The sequence below is a fragment of the Manacus vitellinus genome, unplaced genomic scaffold, assembly GCF_001715985.3.
Source record: "Manacus vitellinus isolate BGI_N305 unplaced genomic scaffold, ASM171598v3 scaffold_72_pilon, whole genome shotgun sequence".
NCBI classification, from domain to species: domain Eukaryota; kingdom Metazoa; phylum Chordata; class Aves; order Passeriformes; family Pipridae; genus Manacus; species Manacus vitellinus.
In genome coordinates this window covers 1,005,781-1,027,234 of record NW_021940764.1, presented here as the reverse complement: position 1 = coordinate 1,027,234, position 21,454 = coordinate 1,005,781, and the positions used below count along the sequence as shown (strand labels likewise).

Sequence of the window (21,454 nt, the reverse complement as noted above, 5' to 3'; positions counted from 1 at the left end):
AGGTGCAGTGCCCAGCGAAAGACTTGTCTCGCTCAGATTTGGACGCGAGGAGAAATCCTGTGTGATGGCCATCGGTACTCGGGCCCTGTTTCCTACAGGTGTATTGTCTGACCTTATCGCTGGGGTGATCTTCTCCCGGCAAGATGTTAAACTGCTTTCTGAAATGGGATCTGCTGCTTTGGATGATATTAATCTGGATTACAGAAGCTTTGTGTTGTATTAAGCTGTGAACCACAATAGGTTTATCTTCCGAGGTAATGGGGATATGCCAAATCACATTATGCTTCTGTTTAATCCCCCACTTTGACCCCATGTAGAGCATCAGAGGGAGATTTCAACACTCAGTTCATTTACTTGAAAAACTCACTTAGGTTTTGATACCCAGTTGGACTAATTAATTGTAGTGGTAGAAAATACGGGGTGCAAAACAGAGGTGGCTGTTGAGCTTAATATTTCAGTATGTTGTAGAGTAACTCAGGAATCTGGAAAATCCTGACTAGGTATATGCTAATTTGCCATGCAATACTGTGGTATTTTCAGGAAGCTATTTTAAAAAATGTTGAATTGGAAAACCATCAGACTTGCAATCAAAGTATCAGAGATTTATCTGCAAGTAGAAACACGAGGAACATCCTTTGTTGCATTTAGCAAAGAGCTGGAGTATCACACGTTCCTTTGTAATACTTTATGTGTGCTGCTATGGCAGGTTTTTTTAATGCAAATATTTGTCTGATGAATTTTTGTAAGCATGAAAAAGATTGTAAGTGCCTTGGAATACAGTGTTTCATCTTGGACTGATAATTATAAGCATAAATTCAATTTTGCCTTTTTTAAAAACAATTGCTCTGGAGTCATTTGCTCTCAGTGACAAGAGAAATCTGCACTAAAAGCATCTAAAGCAATTTCTGAGCAATGGAGAAGTAGCCTTACTTGTTGAAACATTCTTAGTAGCTGTGACCAAGGTTGATAGAGTGACAGTCTTACTATTAGCTTTAATGGAATTGTAGTATGGTGTTCATCAGAATTCCAGGGGGACATACATTCCTTTGAGATGTGCTTTTAGGAAGCCACAGAACATCTTGTGAAGTGGCATCTTCCTGCCTGCTCTCTCTGTTTCTGCATCTGATGTTTATCAAGGCTTTTAAACATCCATTCTCTTCTGTCTTTCCAGACAGTTACTTAGACCTGTGAAAACTACCTCTCTAGAGGGATGCTCTCTTTAGCATCAGCCTTGTCTGAGATACAATATGGTTATTGTCTAACCTGGTATTTTTCATTGTTTTACTTGTGCAGAAGAATAACTGCAGAACTCTGCTCGATTTAGGTTAAACTGAACACTTGAGGGAAAGATGTACTAGGAATTCACTATTTTTACCTGCTGGCCATTTTTCTCACATGCTTGAGCTTAGGTGCTATGTTTGCTCGTTTCAGGGCTGCCTCTGAATCACAGTCCAGAAAGAAGAAACAGTTGTGTTGATTGAAGCTGAACATTTGCCTCTAAGATTAAGAACAAAGCCATGCCAGTGCTTTCTGAAGACTCAGGTAACTAAACTACATGTTTTCAACAGAACAGTGACTGAAATCTTAGTGTATGTGTTTCACACAGGAAATCAGTTCAAACTGGCACGTTGTTCTAGAACACAGGGTAGTTAACATGAAGGGGAAACTTAAAAGGTGATGTTTTTTAAAAAATATACATTGCTTTGGTAGCTTTTGCCTTAACATGATAATTGTTATATCTTAAGCTGTGTTTGCCACTTATGAGGGGAGCATTGCAAAATGAGTGGTAGATAAACACAGGTCTCTGCAAACTTGATAATCACCAACGTGGTACCCAAGTAAGTGTAGTGGCTGTTGAGTCTGCAGTAGAAGGTCCTGTGAGAAATGCTGTGTACAATGTTTTCCTTCTGTCCTGAATCTGAATTTAGGATTGCATGAAACTTTGGCCCTTTTGACATCTCAGCTAAGACCTGACTCAAATCATAAAGAGGAAATGGGATTCCTTAGGGATGTCTTCAGTGAAAGGAGTCTCAGCTACCTCATGAAGGTAAAAGTTTATTTAAGTATGTACATTTCCTTACAGTTTACTTATTCTCTGTATTTATCAACTTATTCTCTTGATTTAGCAACCATTTACTTTGCCAAAGCTGCTTTTTTTTTATGAATCCCATACCAACCAAAGTATGTGTGTTTAAGCACAAACATTAAGAACATTTGACAATTAACATATTTTGTTCAGGAAGAAACATCTCTGCTCTGATTGCTAAAATGAAGATACAGTGCCCTGTAACTAAAAAGTAGTCTGAGGTGGCTGCATTTTTTTTCCTTACACTGCTAAAGTCTTAACAGATTTTCTGGCTGTCTGAAACTATCACGAGTAAAAAGAAAACTAGAAGACTCCTAAACAAAAAAAGTAACTCCCAGAGAGATTATTTTCCTGACACATCTCAGAAAAATTATATTCCTGAAATAGAAAAATATTCTGGTGTAGGTATATTTAGAAAGTTTTGAATCTGTCTGTAGAAATATCTCTGAATAATCTTTTTCAGATTCATGAAAAACTCCGTCATTATGAAAGGCAGAGTCCAACTCCTGTTTTACACAGTGCAGCAGGATTAGTTGAAGATGTAAGTCAAAAATTCCTGTCTCCTGCTTTTCCTGTTATTTAAGCCTGCTTTTCTAACACATCAGAGCTTTGCAGTTGGATCTTGTTTGGTGGACTCCTTTAATTTTGGGGCTGTACATTTTTATTTTGAAGGTAATAGAAGAGTTGCAGACTGCACCAGTGAACAATGAAGAAAAAGAGCTACTTCAGCTGTTGTCAACACCTCATCTCAGGGTAAAAAAACACACTGGGGACTTTAACAAAATCCCTTTGCACAATTGCAATGGAACATTTTGTAGCAGAAAAATTTTATTGAAGTGTCCCTAAGAGAAAGGAAAAACCTCTTGCAAACTGTAGTTCTGTTCCACTGTGATTTCCTGCACAGGTTGTGGGATGCAAAGGGAATTAAGAAGACACAGCCTTTCCTGCATAATGCATCAGGCTGTCTTCCCTCTGTCCCCTCCTTAATATTTTCTGAGGGAGCAGAATAGAAAAGGAAACCTTTTTGCTTCTCATAGTCCACTCAGGTTTTTTTTAGGCTGAACTTTGTTGTTGCCTGGATTTATTATAAGTATGAACATATACCAGTATATAGTTTACCTGATGGCTAATGTAATTGTTGAATCTTTTTTGGAGGTTTTGTGGTGAGGGTGGAAAGGGGGAGATTTAAGTTTGCTGTAAGATTGGAAACATGAGAACTGGGAGCTGTAATATTGCTGCATTACATTACTATTTTTTATTTCCTTTATGCAGGCAATGCTTGTAGTACATGACACTGTAGCACAGAAGAACTTTGATCCAGTCCTTCCACCTCTGCCTGATAACTTTGATGATGATTTTGATGAGGAATCAGTGAAAATTGTTCGGCTAGTGAAAAATAAAGAACCCTTGGTACATATTAGATAACCCATTCCTAGTCATAGAACTCTATAGTGCAAAGGTGTTATTGTGAGTATAGAGGAGACACTTGAAGATGCTGTCAAATAACCAGCAAAAACTAGGAGAGTGTTCTGAAGCCAGTAAAGTAACATAAAAAGAAAACTTTGGTAAATACACCTTCACAATTTTGCATTGGGATGCTTTATGGACATGGGTTTATAATACAAGTTAACACAGGGAACACTGTCTCTGAGGAAATTGTATGTGTTGAAGTGATTATGCTTATTATATGTATTAATTCTTTTCATTCTAACATTCAGTGACTTAATATATTCATTTGCATTAAAGTCAGTAACATGTGGTAAGAGTATGTTTTGATACCTGACAATATAATGTAAACATTATATTGTCAAGGTACAAATGGAAATGGATGAATTGATTTCCTAAGAAAAAACAATTGTGTTGGGGAATAAATATGCTTTTTGTATATGACAGTAGTAGAAGAGAGCAGTGCTAAAGCTCTTGCTAAAGCTGATTAAAGCTTTATATTGCCAGCAGAGCTTGGGGAAGGGAAAAAAAAGATCTAATTATTTGGCTTTTGTTGCTTTTATATGTAAAAGTGCTGCCTGTATTGTATAAAGATTAGAAGACAAAGTTTGTTGTAACAAATCCTGTTTTGCACACTTGAGTGACTTGATGACCACAATAATGTAGGTAGTGTAAGCACTCAGCAAAGTCCACAGAAAGGAAGGGGTGTGTACCTTCCCATAATGGGGGGGCAAAAGTTAAATAACAGTGAAAACTGTCAAGGAGAAAGAGAAAATCAATTGAAAAATTAATCCCAGTTTAAAAGATGAGGTAGTGTACATGTTATCTCACTGCTTGCTGTATTCTAAGCAAATTTCTTACAGTTTCTTGGTGGGGGGGTTGTTTTATTTCAGGGAGCCACCATCAGAAGAGATGAGCACACAGGAGCTGTGGTTGTGGCAAGGATCATGAGAGGTGGTGCAGCTGATCGCAGTGGTATGAGCAGTGGTAAATTTCTGAAGGAAGGGGGATTTTAAATTGCATTTGTAAACTTCTGAAGTTTCCTAAGCGTGCACTTGGCGTTTCTGTATTTCATCAGTGATCTATTAATCTACTTACATGGGGTTTTTTCTGAAATGGCTGCTAGGAAAAAAATGCAAACAAAGATAGAAGGAGTAGGTTCAAGCTCTAGAAGAAAGAAAAGAATGTTTTTTACTTTTAATTTTGGTTTATTCAGGTTGTTATGTGTTGTTTTCTGTGGGCTTTACTGAGAAATTCTTTTATGTTGGTTAACAGTAGCTATAATAAGTACAACATTTCTTACTGAACTGGATAAGCAAACCTAAAACTTGTAGAGTCTCTTCATGGCTTGTTAAAAAAAATGAGTCTAGTGTTCATTCTAGTGTTGATCTGTCGTGTCAGTCCTGCCTTTACAGTCAGCAGTGTGTTTCCTGACTTTACAGGATTTTGATCATCCTCATGCAACTATTCCAATTTTATATTCTTAATGCTGATGGAAATAGAGGCAGTGGTTTTCCAGAGCATCTTGCCACATGTTTAGCTGCATGCTGGTCTCCTTTTAAGACTGATGCTGCATGAAAAAAAAATGCCATGTGGAATAAGGGCAGGAGACTTGGAGGCACATTGCCAACAAAGGCAATAGTATTAAATCCATCAAGCTGGATGAGGGAGGAGAGGAGGTACATGCTAATGACTTAGGCTGGACATCAGAGGAGTGGTAGACCTATTTTAATTTATTTGCCATCTTTTCAGGTCTTGTCCATGTTGGAGATGAACTAAGAGAAGTCAATGGTATTACTGTGCTTCACAAACGACCGGAAGAAATAAGTCAGATTTTGGTCTGCACTGATTTTCATTTCAAGATCTTTTCTGTTGGGTGATCTAGTAATTACAATAGATGATAAAATTTAACCATGAGTTTTAAATATAGAGCTAAAAGATGCAATCCCTGCTTGTCTTTGCATTAAGAGTTTTTCTTCTCCCAGTGGATTAGTCTTCTCCTTTTGACTTCAGAAACTTCTGCGAACTGGATCGGTACCAAGTAAGATACAAATATAAAGTTAACATGTTGCTCTGTCAAGAACGTCCCTTTAGTGCTTTGTTTATGACAAGCAAATTGCAAATTATAAGTACATTCCTGTTTGTCTGTGTTTCCTTTTTAGTCTGTGCAGAATAGCAGGCTTCTCTGGGACACAGTTCATCTTATCCAGAATAAGGCATCTAAAATAGATCAGATAAACCTATTCTAGATTTCTGATGCATCCAGAAGTGCTTTTTAATTTACTATAACTAATAGTTGACATTTACTAGCAAAGATTTCTAGAATGAAAGTAGATGTTTGTTTTGTTGATGTTTAGTCTGCAAAAACTTAAGTTAGTCTCATACTAAAAGCCACAGAAGTATTTAACACCCTGTGAACTCTAATCCAGAAGTTAATGCAGTTGCTAAAAGCAAATGAAGGAATTTTAAGGCAGATCTTAATATGTTCTAGCCAAGTAGTTACTGTGGATGTCTCCATGGGTAAGACACTGTTGTGGAAGATTCATGGAACATCGTGATTGTCTCTGTAATGAAGTTAAAATAGTGGATTAGCTTGGCCTGTTACTGTTCTGAGAAGAAGAGACAGCTGCTAGCTCCTTAACTGGAGCTTGAATAGTCTGCATTGTATCCTTGTCCTGCTTTCAAAAGTAAAAATCATTTCTCTGTTTCTCAGGCTCAGTCTCAGGGGTCAATAACGTTAAAAATAATTCCGGCCATCAAAGAAGAAGATCGACTAAAAGACAGCAAGGTACTGAAATGCTGCAGCACACATTTTCCTGTTGATACATTCTGGCATCTCTGTAAAGGCAACATTCCTGCTGTGTCAGTGAGAAGTGTCACAGACACAGAATTGAACTACAAAGCCAGTGGAGTGGTTTCTTGTGCAGTGCTCTTTTATTGAATAGAATTACTTGGATGAGTTTTCTCCTCTTCATCATCTTGGCACATGTTCTGTCATAGCATTTCTGAAATCCAGTGTCTTCTTTTTTTGTTCATGTAGTTAAAATTGGTGTTCCTGCTAGTCTTCTCTTACCATCCCAGCTGCAGTCTGTTCATGATCTCTGGGCATTTTGCCATTCCCTTGAGTCAGATTAGCCCTATCTACTGCCAGAGCTGCATCCATCATGTGACCCCCCATCAGCAAACTTCAGCACACATCTCAAAGTGCTTTATCTGAAGCACTTGATCCACTTGATCATCTCCTTGAGAGGGAATCCCTGTTCAGCTGGTCCCTTACAAGATTCCTCTGTCAGCCTCTTTCTGCTTCCCTGCTCTTGGTTGCCAGATTTTTCTTTGAAGCCCACAGGTCACTTTTTAAAGTGATGTGTTAAGTAGTGTTAAGATACAAATCCAAAGGTGAATAGTAGATTTTGATGTATCAAAGGAACATTTTAGGGACAGTCTTCATAATTGGGCAACTTGACAGTAAATCCATTTTTATTGTTTTCTCCCCTTTTTTTTTCCTCCATTTCTCTATTGCATTTTCTACTTGATGTAGGCTGTGGTCTGTGTTTCTTGGGGCTTTTATCTTTTGAGTCTCATGTTCCACAATGCCAATATATAATGACTGTGTATGTACTTGAAAGTTAAGTTTATTTTTCTGCATGAGTGCTTAAGTCATAATACAGCTGTGCTCGAAGGAGAGATGAAGTGTATGTACAGTGTTAGCACTGGGGAAAGCCTTTTAAAGGCAGCTTGAAATTCCAAATAGGACAGGAAGAAATGATGTTTTACTTTCTTTTACAGGTATTTATGAGGGCACTTTTCTGCTATAACCCCAAAGAAGACAAAGCCATCCCTTGCCAGGAGGCTGGGCTGCCATTTAAGAGGCGACACGTCCTAGAAGTTGTGAGCCAAGATGATCCCACATGGTGGCAAGCCAAGCGTGTTGGAGATACCAACCTCAGGGCAGGCTTGATCCCCTCCAAGCAGTTCCAAGAAAGGTCTGTCAGCAAAGCTGATAGATTTATTTGTTTTCACACATTGATTTTTATGCCTTTTTTTTTTTTTTTGACAGAAAAAGAAGGGCAGGGTCATGCCAGAATGAATACAGATGCTTAGAGAAAAGCACTAAAAAGCTCTATTCTCTTATAGAATAAACTTCCTGGTTTGCTTTGGATAGTTTGCTGTGGACTTAACACTTTGTAGCATGAAAACAGAAACACTTGCTAAATGAACATATGAAATGAGATGTGGAATATCAGTCTCTTAACCTTCTTGCCTTATGGAGAGACTGCATTTCACAGCCTTGTACATCCACAGTATGAGGGAAAATGTTGATTTATTGTAACTATTTCGAATTTATGCATGTAGTAATAGTAAAAAATATATCTGATCTCTCTTCTGGCTCCTCAGGGAGTATTTAGCTTGGACTGGGATACCTTCTAGAGCTTGAAGCTTCTCTGCTTTCACAGCAAGATATGTGTATCTTCTCAAGCAAAAATACCCCTCAGTTCTTGTCTTTAAATATCAGAAGTCTGATATTTAAGTCTTATATTTAAGAAGGAATCTGATTTAAGCCAATCACTGGATGTGATTCTTACTGCAAATCACTGGATGTGTCTTCTTTGAATTGTAGGTGTGAACAGAGGTGGGGTGTCTAAGAACTAAAACAGGTCTGATTCTATTCTGGCCTCCACAATTTCCATGAGGTTTCTAGCAGAGGACTTGGCTCTGCTATATGAAAGCTCACAGTTTTAAAGAAAGCCCTTTAAATTGCTGAATCAGAGACATTTTAAATTTTAAAGGAAAAGCTCTGTTTTATTCTTTATTTTCAATGCTAGGTGTATAACATGCTATAAATCCTCTATAATTCTGAGCTGACACATCTAAAATACAGTTATTTTCTCTTCAGACGACTGACTTACAGAAGAACAATAGGCACTCTGCAGAATGCCAGAACTCTGAAGAAACCATTATGTAAGTCTGTTCTGTTCTTTCTGTAATGTTTTGGTACTTAGTATTCTTTTGCTACAAAGAGGAGGGAAGATGCTCAACCCAATTATAAAATAACATTACTGATTTAAATGAAGCTTTTTCAAATTAGTTTCCATTACACTTATTGTAATGAGGATTGCTACTTAAGCCTTTTCTCAGATGTTCCCAAGACAGTTAAACTGATAACTGCTTAGAATACTAAATTGCAGCCCAGAAATCTTTAATCAGTTGGTAAGGGTATATTACTTCAGTTCTCTTTTTTTTTTTTAAGATAGAAAAGCCTGTTAAGCAATCAGACCAGAAGAACCTTCCTTTCCATTCTCTCTAATTTTGCTCAATTATTTGTCTGTCTTTTAATATCATTCCAACTCTGCCTTTCATGCTAACTACAGATGATCAGTCCTCTGACAAAGGTAGGTCCTCTCCTGCATCCAGAGGGTTTTCTAAAACACTTGCTACACCCTTAAACAAAGGGAAAAGTAGATGTATTGTTCCTAGGACAGTTCCTTTATGAATTATTATTTAAACTAATTTAATTCAGATTGATGACTTAAGTAATGATAACTTCCAAATTTGCTCTTGATTCAAGAGAAGAGATTTGTGTCTTCTGATACACGTTCTGTAGGTTTCTGAGTGAGCTTGAAAGAGTTAAATACAGTCTTTGTATCTGGCATGTTTAAAAAATAAAGAAATATTGGGGTTCAGCATTCTAGGGCACCTCTATCAATCCAAAGTGATTTGTCTTCATTGCTCATTTGGTCTGTTTTCTGCATTATTTTCATTATAAGCAACTGTGGTGGGCTCATGCAGTTTGTATGTCACTGTGCCTTTCCAAATATCAGGTATTTCGTGTTCAGCTCTGCATGCTGTAGTATTTTTCCACATTGCACATGCTTCTTGAGAATCATATTCCTGGTATCCCTCTCTGTGCCCTACCCCCAACCTCCTTGCTTTTTAATTTACAGAGGACTGTGACTGTGAAGGATATTTCAATGGACAGTACATAGGTGAGAAACCAAAATCCCTTTCCCCTTCCCTAACACCCTCACACCCCCCTCTCCCCAACATAAAAACAAAACAAACAAAAAGCAAAAACCCACCCAAAAAACCCACCTCCACATTAAAAAGTGAAAATTTGCCTATGTTGACTTTTAACCCCCAAAATTACCACAAAGTAACATCTAATTAATTTATAATATATTATATTAATATATGATATATATATAGCATATACAATATATAATATATATAATATATTATATATAATATATAAAAATAAAAATATATGTTAATATATTAATTAATTATTAAAAATATATGCTATATAATATATATATATATAATATCTATAATTACATAATATATGTATTTATACATATATAATATATTATATATACATATTAACAAATAATACATTATATTTTAATATATTAATTAATTATTAATAAATATATGCTATATAATATATAATATCTATAATATCTATAAATTACATGATATATGATTATACATATAAATATATATAATATATTATATAAAATATATTACATATTAACAAATAATATAATATATTTTAATGTTAATTATATATATTTATATATAAATGTAGTACATAAATACAAATAAAAATAAATATATAAATAAAATATATTAATATTATCTATTATGTATTATACATTATATATTAATGGTTTGACATTAAAATGTTAATTTGCCATACATTCATAAACTAGATTATCTCTGTGAAGAGGCATAGCTGGGCTTTGGCATAACCAACTGAAGGTGATATGAGGGGGTTTTTATTCTAGTTTGGGTGCTTGGTTTTCTACATCATATGCAAATTCTCATCTATAATATTAGCAAATATGCACTGATTTGATTATTTAAAAAATAATTGGTGGGAGTAACTTGCATTCCAAGACAGTAACTTGTAGCTGAACGAGCTGGAAAATGTGGATACGTGGAGACAGGTCTGAAAATCTGGGTTTTTTTCCTGCCCAGCTGGTTTACGGAGGAGCTTCCGATTGAGTCGAAAAGAGAAGGAGAACAGTGTGAATGAAGGCAAGCAAGCAGAGCAGGCTGATGGAGCAGAGTTCCTCACATATGAAGAAGTCACAAAGTATCAGCAGCAGCCTGGGGAACAGCAGAGGCTGGTGGTTTTGATTGGTAAGATGCACAACTGGTGCAAAATTCTTCGCCTTTCTCCTTCTTCCCTCATCACCTGCACTGCAAAGGGCTTTCTTTCAGTGTTTTGTTTGGGTTTTTTGTGGGTCCTGGTGGGTTTTTTAAAAGGTTTTTCTGGTTTTGGTCAGAGGTTGCTCTTTTATTTCAAACTACATTAAAAAACAAACCAACCAACTGAAAAAAAGCAATCAAACTCACCAAATCCTCCTAAAAATAATGATGCAGGACTATTTCTCATTTTTCTGATTCACCTTCCATTGATTCTCACTCAAACATGTACACTTAAGCTATTGGAACAATTGATGAAGAGGTAAATGTTAAAATTATCTAACAAGATCTTGCATGCAACTTTAATTCAGTAGGTTTATCAGCTTTGTGAGAAGCAAGTTTCCCAGGATGGCCTAGAAATCAAGGGTATCCCACAGAACCTGAGTGCTAAGATTACAGATTTTCTGACTTGGTGTCTGCCAAATGTTTGTCCAACAGCCCTTCAAGGAATTCAGTTTGTTCCTGGTGATGTTCTTCAAAGTAGAATCTGATGGAGCAGGTCATGAGGCCTCTCATGTCCAGGTTTCTTCAGGCACATTCCCAAATCATGTTATTTGTGTGAAGCTGATACATTTATTCCCTGCAGTATTCCATGCCACACAGAAATCAGTCAATCAGTTTTATTTTATTAGGTTGCTTGGGGGCCAAATTAAGTGAGCTCAAGCAGAAGGTTGTGTCAGAGAACCCACAGGAGTATGGGGTTGCAGTTCCACGTGAGTAAAATTTACTAACTTGTGTGTGTTTATTTATTCCTTCAATGCTGTCTAATAAATATAGTGCCAGCTGCACTGATGAATGATAATTTGTGTTCTGACTGTTGATTACATGCATGTTTTAGGAGGAGTTAAAATTATTTTTCTCTTTGTAATATACTATGTTTGCCCTTAATAGATGAATAAATCATTATGTGACTTTACACGTGTGCATTTTGGAATTCTGCCAGATCAATGGGGGTTTTTTTTGAATTGTGTTTTCCCAAGTGAACAGATTGCATTTTCTCAGTGTCTGTTAAAAGAATGAAAAACTCAGTAGAGGAAGTAAAAAACAGACTGTGACTTGCAGAAAGAGCTGGTGTGAAAAACTAGTATGTTCAGAAAACATTGTTTGCAAAGGCTGATATGTCTCACATGTCTTGCTTCCATTCTCTTCTAGATACAACCAGGTCAAAGAAAAGTCATGAGAAGGAGGGAGTAGAATACAATTTTGTCTCTAAGCAATCATTTGAGACAGATGTGCAGCAAAACAAGTGAGTTAATTTTAAAACACTGGTACAACTGACTATTTAAAAATATACCTCATTCAGTCTTGCATGATGTGGACACCAAAATGGGATGTCAGGTTGGAGTAGCTGTGTTAGAGGGGTTCTGCTTTCCAGGTCAAAAGCTCTTGATTCCATCTGGACTGTCAGAGCAAACTCAAAGATTTAGTGAGAAGCAAATCAGGAATAACATAAGATGGAAGGATTGCAGTCCACTTCCTGACTAGCTTTATTCTATTTTCTGTGAAAAACATCTTTTCTTCTTCTTCTTCTTCCCCATCTTGTCAGTAGTGCTGATTAGCTCTTAGTGACATGGGAAGAAGACTATTGCTACAAAGCAACCAGAAGGAAAAAAAAAAAGAAAAGAGAGAAAAAGAAATCCTTTCCTACCTGTCCCTGATTTTCTGCCTTTCTCCTCCTCATTTGACTACTGTGACTTCAGCAAACAGCTGTCAAATGTTCTAAGTTAAATATTCTGTGGAGATGGTATTTAAAAATGTATTGACTTTTTAGATTTGTAGAACATGGAGAATACAAAGAAAATTTATATGGTACAAGCCTGGAGGCAATCCGGTCTGTGATGGCCAAGAAGAAGGTTTGTTTGGTGGATGTGGTACCTGAAGTAAGTTCTGCATCTTATTTTAAAGAATGTAAATATTGCTTATTATGCTGCCAGCCTGTGTCACTGGTGTTGTTCACCACTTGTGGCTGCTTACCCTCCAGAGAACAATGAACTTGTGTCTCCTGGCCTGACCTCCAGCTCTAAGCAGTGCAGTGGTGACAGTTCCTGGATGTCTTGTTAATAAACCTGGATGTCACTTTAGTGGCTCTCACTGTGGGACTTTTCCCTTGCTGGAGGGGTCATGTGCATCACTGGCCTCACCTGCTCAAGTCCTACACAGAATACTTGGAGCATTGTTGTTTTTTCCACTCTAGTTTCTGTTGCCTCTGAAGCACATTACTAATCATCCTAAGCAGTGCCAGTAGACCTGGTCTTAATTCCTCCATGCTGTGAGTTAATCTTTGAAATTTTGATTCAGATCTTGTAACTGGGCTAGGAGAAGACTTGTAATACTACCTCAGGTGAATTCCAGGTTTAAAATTTCTGGTGTTTGGCCACTTAAGCAAACCATAGCTTGCCCATGAAGTCAATTTTTTTTTCTACTTTCCCCAGTATTTTTTGCCATATCCTTTCTCCTTGGTATCACAGTGCATAGTAAGGCAGGTGTGCAGTTAAGGCCATGCTCCAAATACTCTTGGAGCCAGGACACACTGATATGAACCTTTCTTTTGAAGAGCAAAAGATTACTGAGGTCAAATGTATAGCACACAGGACCTCACACCACAGGGTGTCAGTGTGTACCAGTGAAACTGTTGAAAGGAATTTGAGTAGATCATTGACATACAACAGAAGTCTGATAACAAAAAAAACATCTGTTCACAGGCAGTAAAGCATTTGAGGACTCCTGAGTTTAAGCCTTATGTCATCTTTGTGAAGCCTCTTATTTCAGAAAAGAAAAAACATGTCCTAAAATCTCCCATGTCAGAAGAAATCTCAGCCCCCCTGGTAAGTATTCTAACTTTTAATCTTCTTTTTACACATGAAAGAAGTATTTGGACTAGCACTTCTATGACATGAAAGAGCTCCTCTTCCATGACAGCAAGAATGTCAGAGTGGGGCTCTAAGAAGGTCTTGTGCACATATTGCCTTTCAGCTGGAACTTCAGAATGTGAGTTTTGACTCTTTATATACTCAAGTTTTAAAGTAACACGAAGCCACGTGCTGCTCTTCCATGTGGACCTGTGTAATCATCAAAGCTGCAGGAGGGGAAGTTGCTACTGAACTCAGATAAACTGATAATCATTTTACATTCCTGATGAGCAGCCCCATCAAATGGTAACAGTAGTCACTCCAAAGTGACACCCACTCTGGTGTTAATTGGGTACACAAAAAATGCAGGATGTGCATGTCTTACAAGGATCAGCTGCAAACTGGTGATGGGTAAATCTGAACAGATTTTACTTTTACTTTGGGTAACCTGAACTTGAATTTATACACTACAGAACTTTAGTTCACTTGGTAAGTTCTTGTGTAAGCCCTCAAAATTACTGAACTTGGGACCAGTGGATCCAGCACTCCCTTTCAGTTTTTGAGGAGTGATTTCCAGGTCTTAGGGTTAGGCAGCAACTCTAAATGCAGTGTCACCATCTTATGCCCCTCCTGTGACATGTTTTTTTTCCCCACTCCATAAAACCTCTTGCATTTTTTTGAAACAGCTCCTTAGTCTCAGTTGCAGTACCTTACATACCTTTTCCTAATGGCTTTTGTTTCACTGTCTTTCAAAGTAGTGACTTACATGTGCTAATATACTTTAAAATGCTAGTAATTAAAAAGACATGCTGTAAATTTCATACCATCATCTTGTGTTGACCAGCAGGATGAAGAACAGCAGGAAATTCTTAATTCAGCAGCATTCATTGAAGAGCAGTATGGCCATTTAATTGACACTGTACTGGTGAAAGAAGATCTCCAGAGTGCATGTAATCAGCTGAAAACCGTGTTAGAGAAGCTAAACAAGGATTCATTTTGGGTGCCAGTCAACTGGGTGAGGTCATAGCTTGTTACCATGTTTAAGGGAAAGACTGTATAAAAATGTCTTGTAAATGAGTGAATTAGAAAAGGGAAATATGTCAAATTCACTTCAAAACTGCTGGTCTGTCTAAAAGGCAATATATAAAGACTGTATGAGGAAGAACTAACAAAGTTAAAAGCTGACACTGCCTCCCTGAATCAAAATTTTGAATAGCAGCTGTCATTTAAAAGTGAATACTCAGACTAAACAAGTCAGTCCAATCTTTTACTGATCTTTAGGCTGTAAATAGTGTATTTTGTACAGTGAGGTTTCACAGAGGGTCCCACACTTCTAAAGCATTTTAGTGCTGAGACACTGACTGACCAGGTGGAATTTTTGTCCTTTGGCCACAACTCCAGCCACAAAATCAGAATGAGGTAGTCTTTGGGAACAAGCTACTTCTTCTGCCCTCTTTCCCAGTCTCTTCCTACTGACACAGGACAAATTTTAAACAACCCATGAGTGCACCTGTATGATGAGCCAGCTGATAAAACAGACACTTTTTTTAGTCTATGTGAAAGTACCTGCACGTGGTTCTAAAATACAACATTTAAGCAGCCTATTTTCTACAAGACACCTTTGGAAGTGCTACCTGATGGGATACAGTCTTGACACCAATGCAGCAACTCCTAAAAGGAGGAGGCTGAAGGACAAAGTAGCTGAGCTACAGGTCCAAATCATCATCCCTGCAGCATTTATGGCTGCCTTTGCTCCAAATCTGGCAAAGGCTTCCAGAGCATCTAATTGGCCTGAAGAAATCTTAACTGTTAGAAGACCTTGTATATATATTTCAGGAGACTTGAATATACAATATTATTAGATAGGTCTTAATAAGAAAATGCAGAGATGATTCTGGAAGTACCTGTGCTCTGTAATTATTTGGGGGGTGGAGGGAGAGTACTGTACAGGTGCATGTTAGCTGTAACTAGTTCCTGGTTTTGCTTGCCTGCTGTGCTCTAATATTTCCTGTGTACTGTGCTCTTTAAACAAGACCTTTTGGTGCACCAGTCTTGTTCCTTGCATCTTGACAGTATGGTGTTATTCTTGTTCCATGACATTTAGCAGAACTAAACAATGCATATTAAAAGCACATTTCTTACACACCAGTGTCACTGAATCTACATCACCTCTAGCTCAAGAAGTTGTATAGAACAGCTACACATATCCATCTTCTCCAAGTGTATACCATGTAATATTTAAATAAGTGTAATATTTTAAAAACTGTTTCAGTAACAGCATTTCAAATTATGAAGTGAGCAGATTAATCTTACCCTAGATCTATATTGCAGGTTACAAGCAGGTTTTTATAGTTTGCAAGAACACAAACATGTTCAGAAGATACAGATTTAATTTAAAGAAAACTAAGGGTCAGAATTTATTTAAAGCAAGGTTGCCATCTTAACATCTTAAAATATTTTGAATGACTAGCAGTAAATAAAGCTGTAAGTTTGTTTTATGGTCAAACATAGCCTAATAGTAGAAACTATTTGCATTAAGAGAAGCAAGGCAAGTTACATACAAGGTCCACCTTAAGTTACAATGACTAAAAACTTAAAATACCAAGATACAATGGCAAGAGAGGTATAAAAGGTAAAAAGATAAATTCATAATGGGATTGGCAACAGAACTTCTTCCATAGCCAGCACAGTTTCTATTAAATTTAGTTGGAGCCCTGCAGTTGCTGAGTGAGGACAGGAATGTGAGTTTGCAGAGAACCACACTGGCTGCAAAAAGGACCCCCAGTGTGAGCCAGTCCAAAAGGATGGCTCCATTTCACCCCTGATCCCAGGTACATCTTCATGACAACCCTAACATTAAGGAGTAAGTCAGCTCACTGTCAGGGGACAGGTAGCAATTCTGACTTTTTAAAATCAGCAAACTATGTCCACTGCTCAGGGTAACTCCTGACTGTTAACTACATTTAAGGGAACTTGGGTGCCTAAAATGGGTGCCTAAAACTCCCATGCCATGCCAGGGAAGAGAAGTTGCTCAACATTCCAAACTGGAATACTCCCTTATTTCTGCTAAGGCAGGAATTCCAGAAAAAGTCCACGTTGACTGCCATACAGCAAGAGCACAACACTCTAAGCAGCACTATGATTAAATACTGAAAAAATCTCAGAGTTACCAGAAAAATATCTGCAGATAGCAGTTGTGCATCAGGGAAGGAGAAATTGGATTTTGTTAATGAACACAAATGTATTTTGCTACCCAGTTTGTGTTTTGGAGCTGCACAGCTGGTGGCAGGTCAAACACGGCACAGATTAGTGCTTGGAACCCACCCACCCCCCCTTTTTTTTTTTTTCAGGTCCCCTCCATTCAGGCAGAACAGCCACCTGTAGATTTAAGAAAGTGGACAGTATGTACCACATAAACTTTTATGCTGCTGTGCTGAAGATTCCATTAGCTGGACTCCCCGTTTCTCTGTGCTTTTATCCCAAAGACTTGGGGTCTGCAGGATCTTTCTGACTAGTTCCTCAAAGGCATGTTGCACTCCATCCTGTGTCTTGGCACTGGTCTCTGGTGGAGGGGGGAAAAAATATTTTACCTTATTTGCAGGGAGTATATTTCCACTTTGTAAAAAAGTTATTTTGGGACCAGCGAGCTGATGTGATTTTTTTTTTTTTAATGAGCCAATTTCCTCTCCATTATCTCTTAAAGGTACACTTAAGCTGAATAGGGTAATCAGAAATGCATTCTCCTAGTTTCCAGAGAATATAAAATTCATGCCTATATAGTATATGCAGTAAATTGTTTCAGAGAAAAGTGCTTCTAGTTGCAGTCAAGGCAGAGCATCCAAAAAGTTGGAGCCTACATCCATCCATATGAACTAATGCAGCAAAAGGAACCCCCATAAACAGGTGCTAAAAAAAAAGGCAGATCAACCCATCAACCTGAAATACAATTGTACACTTGGTTCATGCTTAGCAATCCCAAAATAAACATAGGAATAGAGGAGGTTTTGTCACAGAGGTGCATACCTATAAAAAGCAAGGAGCGTTTCTTAGCAAACTGGAGTCCTTCTTTCCTCTCTACTTCACGATCAGGCTGCAGAGACAAATGAAGAACATGGCTAAAAGAAGCTACACTTGCCCCTTTTAGGAAGTACCTGGAAAAGCACCACTGCAGAAGCGAGGTTTTGTTGAAAAGAAAAAGAATGTCTGCAATGTGTAGTAATCAAGTAGATTTTCCCACTCTACAGGCAGCTTACTGCTAGGCCAGCTCTTACAGGGTCAAATTGAACAGTAGCAACATCAAATCAGGATCTCTTTGAGTTGGAAGGGACCCACCAGGATCATCCATGTCCAACTCCTGGCCCTGCACAGGACAGCTCCAGGAATCACACCATGTGCCACATCAGTAGGAAATGACCGTGTTGCCATGCTCTGGATCAACCAGGAGCAAGGTACATCTCCAGAAAGGAGAACTCAGTAGGCAAGTAGCCAAAAAGGTTCTGAAACTGGGCAGATGAGAACCTAATTCAGGATAGTCACACTGAAAACCTCTTGTAAAGCAAGAGTGAAGCATCTCACCATGCAACAGGCACCTAAATATGTCAAAACACCCCAGAAACAAACAGCAACCAGTGCACCTCACAGCCACATTAAAATCTTTAACAATACCTGTTTTTAAAATGATGTCATAAGTGGAGCCTGCCCATCTCAGTTACAGAGCATAACACCTCCTCACACAACAGATGTGTCACTTACTGCATTTTATCTCCCATTTATACTCTATCAGGAGTAAGCAATCTGGGGAATAATGTAAAAGGATTCATTCCTAAACTGACCTTATCAGTTTTATTGCCAACCAACATCTTCACAGTGTTGCTTTTGGAGGTATAGATGTCCAGCTCCTTCAGCCAGCTTTCTAGTCCTGTGAAAGTGTCTTTTCTTGTAACATCATACACTGATAACAGAGGAAAAGATGCTTAACAGCTGTAAAGTCTTGAACAATGTTCACTTAGTCCACACTACCTAACTACTGCCCTGAAAAAAAACCAGTATTAGGGAATTACAGAAAGAAACATAAACCATATCCTCTTCCCAGAGCTGGAACACCCCTGCTGTGCTCACCCAAAGTCACTGTGGGTTACAGAACACAAGCATCTCAGTGACTGAAAATCAGACTTACCAATGAAATCTTCTACCTGTTGGTAGTTCTGCATTGGGCCATGCAGAATATTTTAAAATAGGTGTTTTGTCACCTCATTTCATGTGTAACTACATACATGTGCTGCTGCTAAAAACATGGACTGAGTAAAAAGCAACTTTTGGGCACTGGTAACTTCTTAACTGCATTCATGTAAACGACTGAGGTTTAAAAAGCTGAATCACAGTCAGAATATTTTGTACAGCAAGGTGTTCAGCCTTCACAAACCCTGAAATCAGGAGTCCTTTTGTTTTCTAATTGCTGTTGTCACACAGAAAGGGCCTGGCCATCCATTACCTGTGTACAAACCTCAAGTCAGCATAATCAAATCAATAGTTTCTGGGGGAAAAAGAAGTAAAAACGTCATGGGGAAGAGAACACAACACAACCCCCAGTTTGCCTTATTACCAGAAAACCACTGAAGTAATAACTACAAAGCTAATAATTCATCCACCTTACAGTGTGACATCTCTGGTTTTTTAATTTAAAATATTTTTAAGCAGTGCTACTTCCTGCCAGTGGTTTTGTGTTTGAGCAGTAATGAGCAGTAAGTGTTGTAAAAAACATATAAGCATCCCTCTGATTCTCTCAGGTAACCTCCTTTTGTAAGGGCATGCACATTTAGGAGTAAACAAAGACCACAATTTTTGTAATCATGTTTTTTTTCTTCCATATGCTTCATACCTAAAACAACCCCTTGAGCTCCTCGGTAATAACTGGGAGTCAGTGTCCTAAAGCGCTCCTGTCCTGCCGTGTCCTGCAGTGGGGATGGGGGGGAAAGAAACCAAACACACAAAATCAAACATATTTAGAACAAAAAAAAAAAAAAAGTATTTTAAACTACACAAGATGAGCAAATTTAAAATTTTCCTGCCCACTAAGGATACACGAAACCATTAAGATATGAGAATGAGCAAAGCTGTCAGGAAACGTTGGCAGCAGCAACAGAAAATGGTTAAGGAGGGGTAGAAAAGCATAGAGAGGATTTGATTGAAGGTTAAAGCAATAAGCAGACACTGAAACATGAGTGAGACAGTAAGAAAATCAAAAGGACTCTAGAGAAATTCATAAAAGGCAAGCAGTTAGGCTTGATCAGTTAAAAACCAGCTGAACTGAATGAGGGGAGGAGTAACAGGTTTTCCAGTGAGAGACACTGCAGGAAAGGAGACACAGTAATTCCAAATATCTCCCTTTGCTCCTCCACACCACAGGGAAGAAGAATCCAGCTAGAAAGAACTACTTCAAGACTGCTATGAATCTAAGCAGATAAGAAATTTAAAATCAGTAGTTTCACTTAATTGTTACTGCACTATGTCACACTTACTCTCTCGAATAAGTGAGCTACTAAGTGCAATATGAAACTCAAAAAAACCCTCAGAACAAACAATAAGGAGGGGGGAAAAAAATCACACAAATATGATTTTTTAAAAAAAAATTTATTTACTTTTAGGTACAGTTTACAATTGATAGACTAACACCTATGTTGGAATTTATTTATTTTTTGTTAAAAAAAACCCTAAAGTTGGCAATATATTTACTTCATTCAAATTATTGCTGCTAAAGAGATTATAATCTTAGGCTTCTACACACACATTGACACTAAAGCAGAAGCCTCTTTTTGACTTCAACACACTGTTTATGCATTAAAGTTTTTATTTAACACTGTACAACCAGACTGGTGTGTCATTGTCCCCCTCCCAGCCCAAAGCACGTTTGTGCTCTGCTTCCATCTCAATTTCTTAATTAATAATGGTGTTTTCTTTCTCAAATACCTGTGGCCAGACACATAAAATCTCTCCTTTCTGGAGCTCTTTCATTCCACTTAGAAGAATAAATGTGGTGCTTTGTATTATAAATAATCCTGACCCCACAGCTGCAGTTTGATTTCACAGTTTGCAGATGCTGGAAATACAGCATCAGGAAGTTAAGGACAAACACTCAAGTCTTGCAGTAAATCTGAACCAGCTTTTAAATAGTTCAAGACCAAGTATACTTTTTTGCATGATTTTAACCAAAATAAAGCCTCTGGACTATTTCTGATGTAGTATACACAGAATAGCTGCACAACCCCTACAGGAAATCACCCAACTCATCACCCAGAGCATCAATTTTCTGCAGTTTACTCAACTTGCATCCCAGGTGTGCCTCTGGGTCATACAGGCATAGAACCCTCCCATCTTCAGCAGTTTAACACTTCACAGAGCCTTTGAGAGACCCAGTTCTGTAACTGCAGGAAAGAGCAGCCAAAGTCTCTACTAGAGTTGAAAGAAGTCCCGAACCTTGACCAATGAAACTTTTAGAAAAGTTTTGAAAGGACATTGTCTGCAACTACTGCTGTAAGATCATGAGAGACATTCTTGAGACATTGCATCATAAATATAAAATCTCGACATGCAGAAGACTTGAGCAAGGGAGGAGGAGGAAGAAAGGGGGCAGGGGGGAAAGAAAAACACAGAAAGCAGCTTTGCACGTCTGCCGAGAACAAACCTATCCCTACCTGTCTGGAAGAAGACCTACCCATATGGCAAGCTGTACTGCACGGCCGTCCACCACCATCTTCTTCACTCTAAAATCAACACCTGAGACGTAAGAAGGGAAGGCTTGTTAGAAGGAGCTGTCTCAGCCGCCTCCCGCGTTCACACGACCCCGGCACCCCAACAGGAACGTCCC

General features: G+C 38.1%; 3 protein-coding genes across 3 annotated transcripts in view; 1 reads left to right on the top strand and 2 right to left on the bottom strand.

Moving 5' to 3' along the window:
- Positions 1-1,386, bottom strand: part of LOC103757830 (G protein-activated inward rectifier potassium channel 1-like) — an 11,495-nt gene extending 10,109 nt beyond the window's left edge. Inside the window, exon 1 of the mRNA XM_008924004.4 lies at positions 1,376-1,386. Within this exon, the coding sequence (XP_008922252.3) occupies positions 1,376-1,386 (11 nt within the window). The remainder of the gene's footprint in view (positions 1-1,375) is intronic.
- On the top strand, positions 133-15,660 carry MPP3 (membrane palmitoylated protein 3). Its single transcript, XM_018084575.2, has 19 exons — positions 133-254; positions 1,432-1,542; positions 1,929-2,047; positions 2,550-2,627; positions 2,759-2,839; positions 3,359-3,496; positions 4,426-4,507; positions 5,285-5,370; positions 6,246-6,320; positions 7,319-7,515; positions 8,427-8,491; positions 8,902-8,922; positions 9,475-9,516; positions 10,511-10,675; positions 11,374-11,454; positions 11,894-11,987; positions 12,513-12,621; positions 13,444-13,566; positions 14,438-15,660. The coding sequence occupies exons 2-19, from the start codon at positions 1,518-1,520 to the stop codon at positions 14,615-14,617; spliced, it is 1,761 nt and encodes a 586-aa protein (XP_017940064.2). The 5' UTR covers positions 133-254; positions 1,432-1,517; the 3' UTR covers positions 14,618-15,660.
- On the bottom strand, positions 14,845-21,370 carry LOC103757756 (ras-related protein Rab-18-B). Its single transcript, XM_029964491.1, has 5 exons — positions 21,302-21,370; positions 19,469-19,541; positions 18,423-18,541; positions 17,614-17,680; positions 14,845-17,152 (listed from the first exon to the last, which is right to left on the bottom strand). Exons 1-5 carry the CDS (start codon positions 21,338-21,340, stop codon positions 16,977-16,979), a joined length of 474 nt encoding a protein of 157 aa, XP_029820351.1. The 5' UTR covers positions 21,341-21,370; the 3' UTR covers positions 14,845-16,976.
- Positions 21,371-21,454: the final 84 nt, after the last annotated feature.

Bases quoted from the DNA above. Each gene is read 5' to 3' on its own strand.
- MPP3 (XM_018084575.2), top strand. From the start codon at position 1,518: ATGCCAGTGCTTTCTGAAGACTCAG. The intron at 2,840-3,358 runs GTAAAAAAACAC...TCCTTTATGCAG, and splicing joins TGTCAACACCTCATCTCAGG to GCAATGCTTGTAGTACATGA. The intron at 12,622-13,443 runs GTAAGTTCTGCA...ATCTGTTCACAG, and splicing joins TGGTGGATGTGGTACCTGAA to GCAGTAAAGCATTTGAGGAC.
- LOC103757756 (XM_029964491.1), bottom strand. From the start codon at position 21,340: ATGGTGGTGGACGGCCGTGCAGTACAGCTTGCCATATGG. The intron at 19,542-21,301 runs GTAGGTCTTCTT...TCCCCACTGCAG, and splicing joins CAGTACAGCTTGCCATATGG to GACACGGCAGGACAGGAGCG. The intron at 17,681-18,422 runs GTCAGTTTAGGA...TTGTCTCTGCAG, and splicing joins TTGGCAATAAAACTGATAAG to CCTGATCGTGAAGTAGAGAG.